Source organism: Tetrao urogallus, assembly GCF_951394365.1.
Source record: "Tetrao urogallus genome assembly, chromosome: 1".
In the NCBI taxonomy this organism is placed as follows: Eukaryota; Metazoa; Chordata; class Aves; order Galliformes; family Phasianidae; genus Tetrao; species Tetrao urogallus.
Genome location: NC_136813.1, coordinates 1,887,393 through 1,893,691, shown reverse-complemented (window position 1 = coordinate 1,893,691; position 6,299 = coordinate 1,887,393). Strand labels below are relative to the sequence as shown.

General features: G+C 58.5%; 2 protein-coding genes across 2 annotated transcripts; both read right to left on the bottom strand.

Annotated features, from left to right (window-relative positions):
• Positions 1–836: 836 nt before the first annotated feature.
• On the bottom strand, positions 837–2,152 carry KCNE3 (potassium voltage-gated channel subfamily E regulatory subunit 3; the record flags this gene model as incomplete). The annotated part of the gene is made up of 2 exons (XM_079549277.1): positions 837–1,193; positions 2,114–2,152. 2 exons carry the CDS (start codon positions 2,150–2,152, stop codon positions 837–839), a joined length of 396 nt encoding a protein of 131 aa, XP_079405403.1.
• A 1,587-nt stretch (positions 2,153–3,739) lies between these two features.
• On the bottom strand, positions 3,740–5,980 carry LIPT2 (lipoyl(octanoyl) transferase 2; the record flags this gene model as incomplete). The annotated part of the gene is made up of 2 exons (XM_079547918.1): positions 3,740–3,972; positions 5,521–5,980. 2 exons carry the CDS (start codon positions 5,978–5,980, stop codon positions 3,740–3,742), a joined length of 693 nt encoding a protein of 230 aa, XP_079404044.1.
• Positions 5,981–6,299: the final 319 nt, after the last annotated feature.

The following is a 6,299-nucleotide window of genomic DNA, read 5'->3' as shown; positions in this document are numbered from 1 at the left end:
AGTCTGGCTGCAATTACAGATATTAATTATGCCAATATGAGAAGATTAAGACATCCCAGGGACCACGATGGACACTGTGGCCAACTCACCGTGTTGTCCCCAGCAGGCAGCCTGATCTCAAGGACAGGAACAAGGGCATTCATCCTCCTGGCCGCTGGCCAAGCCATAACCAAACCCCAACTGAGCTGCTTTCACAGCAGGGACAAAGAAAGCCAAAGAGCCCAGGAGGACCTGAGCATATCCCCTTCCCATTTGCCACTGGAAAACACATTTGGCAGCTAAGGTACAAAAGGGCAAAGCTACAGCCGGCAGCACCCTGTAGGAAGGAAGCAGGAAAATCTCTGCAGCCCCCTGGGTCCAACCAGGCTTGCATGGTTCGCCCAACTCTGGCAGAATGGAGATATCATCCCAGGCCATGGAATGGAGCTACGATGCCCAAACTGTGGCTCTTTGACCAGCCCAGAGCCAGGTGGAGAAAAAGCAGATGCAACTCATCTCAAGAACCACCACCTCCTTTAATTCCCCACCAGTGAAGCTCGGGGCTCAGCCTGGCTCTGAAATCACAGCTTTTAGCCACAGAAAAACCCACGCTAAGCAGTGCAGAGTGCGCTTCGGACATGATGCTGGTGGTCTGAGCAGGGAATTTTCCTCCTTTACAGCCTGTGCCAGCCTCAGTAAGTCATGAGAACAGTGGGAAAGTAACCATCTCCACCACCCCCACCGTCCCCAGCTGTAGTGATTCCGTGGCACCGGGACCTGCCTGCAGGTGACACCGGTGCTCCTGCCTCACACCAGGGCTGGGCACCGTGGGGTTCTTTCCGCAGGAGGCACCGGGCTCAGATCATGGAGACCCTATTCTTGATGTAGACGTGGTACGGATCGCTGCGCTTGTCCACCTTTCGGGATCGGGTGTAGCCCAGGATGAGGCTGCCCACGGTGGCTGCGAAGAGCGTCATGACGAAGAGGATGTACAGGTAGGAATTGTCATCCCGGCTGGCACGGGTGCTGGCATTGTGAGGGGTGCTGGGGCGGAGGATGGCCCCGTGTATGGTTTGGTTTAAGGCATCCAGCATTGCTTGGAGGCTGCGGTGCCACTGCTCCGTCCTGTTGTCCTCCTCCATCTCCTCGCCAAGCCTGTGTGGGGCAGCAGCAGCAGCGTCAGCCCCACGGACGGGGTGCCCCGGGTGATGTTGGGGCTGAGGATGAGCCCCCAAACGGTCCTCAAGGCATGGTTTGATGGAGGAAAAAAACCCCACATCCAGCCCCAACCCCATTGGCAGAGTGCAGAGCCACGGCACCCACCTTGCTGCTCCCTTCATTAAATCCCTTCCTCCCCCTTGAACCCAATTAGGAGCGTTGAATTCTTTTTGAATGAAGGCACTTTAAGAGAACCCGGATGAAGCCGCTTGGTGCTCAGGCACAGATGACTGTCGGACATCCTCTGATGGACAGACAGACGGATGCAACCCCGCCAAGCACTTCCCATATAGAAACAGACCCCAGAGATCCCTCTGTGTTCCCCATCCCGACAACATCAGCTCCAAATGACCCCACTGGGGTCAATGTTACCCCTTGGCCAGCATGGGGGGTCCCCCCAGACCCCAACTGATGGGCATCCTAAATAACAGCTCCAGAACTGATTGTGCCACGCACAGACCCCATTCACCCATTCAGAGCCCTGGTAAGGGAGGCACTGACCTCACATGCCCCCATGGACCCTCACCAAGGGGTCACTGCCCCAAATCTTCCCAGAATTTCCAACCCCGTGGGCAAGATTGATCCCAAAGCCCCTCCAGACCCCCAACCTGCACCCCTGTGCTCCCCCAAAGAGCATTCCTCAAATGCAAAATGCATTCAGCAAGGGAAAAAAAAGGGTCTGGGGGGGAGGGGAGGGGGGGAAGTGGGGAGGGTTGGGAGAATTCACCCTTGGACCCTCACTCTCTTTCCAAACACCATTAATCCCATAGAGGGAAGCCAGGGGACTTGGAGCAAAAAAAAAATCAGCATTTCCCACCTGCAGAGCCCCGCAGCAGTTTGCAGTTTGCTGCAATTTGGGATTGGGGTGGACAAGGTAAGGGGGAAGGGGTTGGTTGCACTCACCGGTTGCCCTCACTGCCTGCACGGCCGCCGGGTTGAACTGGGACTGGAGCATCGCGGCCGCCAACCGGGCTGGGAGTGCCGCAGCCTCCTCCCCTTCCTGGGGCAGAGCCACCTGCCAAAGCCACCCAGCCCCGATGGTGGCTACCAGTGTGTCCCCAAAGCCTGCAGTCCCGTTGTGTGATCTCCTCGGCCCGGATGCAGGAGGTTTTTATGGGGCTGTCCGGGTGGATCCTGCCTTTCCCTTCTCGCACGCTGCCGGTCACACTTTCCTGTCCCTCCTCCGGATGTCCATGCTGTCCCCAAGCCCTGCAGCGGGCACTGAGCCTGCTGGGGACGAAATGGGATATTGCTTCCCATTGGGACCCTCCCTGCCCCAGTGCAGCCCCAGCAATATCATTGTGTCACAAACCATCGGGGCCCTGGGATAGATGCTGTGACCTTGGAAGAGGTGACGATGCCCACACCCTGCTGGTACCCCAATCCCTTTCCTCCCTGCTTCCCACCATATCAGCACTATCTTGGTGGCTTCAGCCCCTCTTTGGTGGCTTTTAGTCTCTTGTGGTGGCTTTCAGTCTCTTGTTTGTGGCTTTCAGTCCCCCCCCCCCCAGTGGCCTTTGGTTCCTTTGGTGGCCTTTAGCTCCCCTTTGGCCTCTGTCTGTTGACTTCAGTCCTCTTTTGGTGGCCTTTTATCCCCCTTTGGTGGTCTTTAGCCTCTCTCTGGTGACTTTAGTTGCCTTTTGGTGGCCTTTAGTCCCCCTTTGGTGTCCTTCAGCCTCTCTTTAGTAGTCTTCAGTCCCTCTCTGATGGCCTTTTGTACCTTTTTGGTAGCCTTTAGCCTCTATGGTGACTTCAGACCCCCCCCCTTTGGTAAATTTTAGTCCCTCTTTGGTGGCTTTTAATTGGCCCCCCCCCCCCCCCCTTTGGTGGCTTTTAGTCACTCTTTGGTGGCCTTTAGCCTCTTTGGTAGCCTCTAGTCCCCTTTTGGTGGTTTTTAGTGCCTCTTTGGTGGCCTTCTGTTCCACTCTGAGCTTCTAGTCCCTCTTTGGTGGTCTTTAGTCCCCTTTTTTCACCTTTATTTCCCCTTCAGTGGCCTTTAGCCTCTCTGGTGGCCTTTAGTCCCCCTTGGTGGCCTTTAATCCCTCTCTAATGGCCTTTAGTCCCTCTTTGGTGGCCTTCAGCCTCTCCTTGGTGGCCTTTAGTCCCTCTTAACTCACTCACACTTCCAGAGGAACCTAGGGGACAGTGACAGCGTTCACAGAGCACACAGCAAAGCACCAGCAGCCAACATTCCCACCAACTCTCTTTATATAAAACCAACACTGACTTTTGCACAGCAGCAAGGAGATAAGAGCACTTCACCAAGCAACACCTCTCCCTTTTTGCTCAAAGCATTCACTCCAAGGTCAGACTTTTTGAGGAGAGAGGAATTCAAACCACTAAAGTGCTTGCTGAGGACATGACCTGAGTTCTGCAGGTCCACCCCTGGTCCTAACAAGGGCCTTTTTTTCCCCACAGCATCTCAGCAGCGAGACGTGGCCACGGTGAGGACGTGGCATTGGGGACAGCCTCCAACCATCCCACACCATCTGTGTGCTCCGGCACTGGCAGGATGTGACTCTTTCCATCACCCTGCACCTTCTCAGTCCCTGGGCTCCTCAGAAAACACCACAGTGCAGTCAAAGACCTCCTGGAAGGATTCAAGGAAAGGCTCGAGGATGTCCTCAACGGTGACGTGGCGGCCCAATTCGTGGCTCAGTGAAGTGGCCGTCGTCCCCTCCAGCCCACAGGGCACGATGTGCTCGAACCAGGAGAGGTCAGTGCAGCAATTCAGTGCCAGCCCGTGGGAGGTGATGTGGTTCCCACAGTGCACCCCTAAGGGATGAGGCACCCATCAGCACGGCCCTCCCCAGGGCAGCACCCACCTGCTTGTGTCGTCCACCCCCCAAGCGCTGCACCCCTCATGCATCCCTCCAAGCAAACCTCCCTGCACACACTGCACCTTTGTGCACAGCCACATCTGCATGGCCCCATCCTGCTGCATTCCTTGTTCCACGCACACGGCAGCCCTGAGCACGCCTCCTTTATGCACCCTCCCCATGGTGTTCCCCCTCCCATGCACCATCCCATCAGTCCATAAACCCCCCCATCCCACCCCTGCACATACATCCCAATGCACGAAGCCCCGTGCAAACTCCCCACTGCACACAATCCTGTGCATCCCCACTGCCATGCACATCCCCTGGTGTATGCATCCCAACGCATACCTCCCCCATGCACTCACCCTTGTGTATGCCTCCCCCCCCCATGCACACACATCCCCTGGTGCACAACCCCTCACTCAACTCATCCTCCAATGCAAACTTCTCCCACTGCATCCCCCTTTGTGCACACCTCCCAGTGCACACACCCCTCTGCATTCTCCCCCCCCCCCCACCAATGCATGCACCCTCAGCACACCCCCACATTGCACACACGCTCTTTGCAACCCCCCCACACCCTAAAACCCCGTGCATGTGCAATCCCTGTGCAAAACTCCTTCTGCACGCACTGCTATGCATCCCCCCACCCATGCACACCTCTCAATGCATGCTCCCCCCACCATGCATGCACCCTCAGTGTACCCCCACATTTACAATCCCCCCATGCCCCAAAACCCCATGCATGTGCATCCCCCCCGTGCAAAACTCCTTCTGCACGCCCCATGCGTGTGTACTCTCCCACACAAGACCCCTGGTACACACCTCCCTGTGCATCCCTACCCCACTGCACATCTCCTAGTGATGCATCCCCCCCAACCACGCATGCACCCTCAGCGCCCCCCACATTGCACACACACCCTTTGCAATCCCCCCACCTTCCCAAGCCCCATGCACGCCCATTCCCTGATGCACCACCGTGCAAAATCCCTGCTGCACACACCCCATGCATCTCCCCCCTCACCAAGCATGCACCCTCAGCACGCCCCCACATTGCACACATGCTCTTTGCAACCCCCCCACACCCAAAACACCGTGCATGTGCAACCCCCGTGCAAAACTCCTTCTGCATGCACTGCTATGCATCCCCCCACCCATGCACACCTCTCAATGCATGCTCCCCCCACCATGCATGCACCCTCAGTGTACCCCTACATTGCAGGCACACCCTTTACAATCCCCCCATGCATGTGCACCCCCCCCCCCCGTGCAAAACTCCTTCTGCACACCCCATGCGTGTGCACCTTCCCACACAAGACCCCTGGTACACACATCCCTGTGCATCCCTACCCTACTGCACATCTCCTAATGATGCATCCCCCCCAACCACGCATGCACCCTCAGTGCCACCCCACATTGCACACACGCCCTTTGCAACCCCTCCACCTCCCCAAAAGCCCCTCCAGTCCACTCTCCCTCCCTTCCCCCCCCCCAAATCGCTCACCGACGGCGCACACTTTGCCTTCCCCCACCCACACTCCGGTGTAAGGCGGCGGTCGCCCGGCGGCACTCATCGCCCCGACCCTCCGGCACAGCCGCACCGCCACGTCCTGCAACCTCTCCACGAAGCCCCGCAGCTGAATTCCCCGCGCCTTCAGATCCAACACGGGGAAAGCCAACAGCTGCCCCGGCCCGTGGAACGTCACGCTGCCGCCCCTCCGCACCGCCGCCAACCCCGCGCCGGCCGCCCGCAGCCGCTCCGCCTCTGTCTCAGTCGGGGCACCTCGCAGCCCCCACGCGTATACGGGCCTTGCGGGTTCGCTCAGCACCACGCATTCGAATGGAGGACGTGGAGGAGGGCCCCGAGCCGCCCGCGCAGCCGCCACGCAGCGCTGCTGAACCCGCAACGCTTCTTCGTAAGGCCGCAAACCCAACGAGACCGCCCGCACGGCCGGAGCCGGCATGGCGGGGGAGGGGGCGTGGCCTGAGGGTGTGGGCGTGGTCTGATGAATGTAGGCGTGGTCTGATGGATGTGAGCGTGGCCTGCCGAGTGTGGGCGGGGCTTGGGAAAATGGGGCGTGGCCTGAAGGTTGGGTTATAGACCGGAGGTGGGGCGGGGCCTGAAGGTGTGGGCGTGGCCTGAGGGTATGGGTGTGGTCTGGTTTGCGATGGTGCTTGGGAAATGGGGCGTGGTCTGTAGACGGGGGCGTGGCCTGTAGGATGGGAAATGAGAGCTGGGAGTGGGATAGAGGGCTGGAGATGTGGGATAGGGAATAGGCCCTG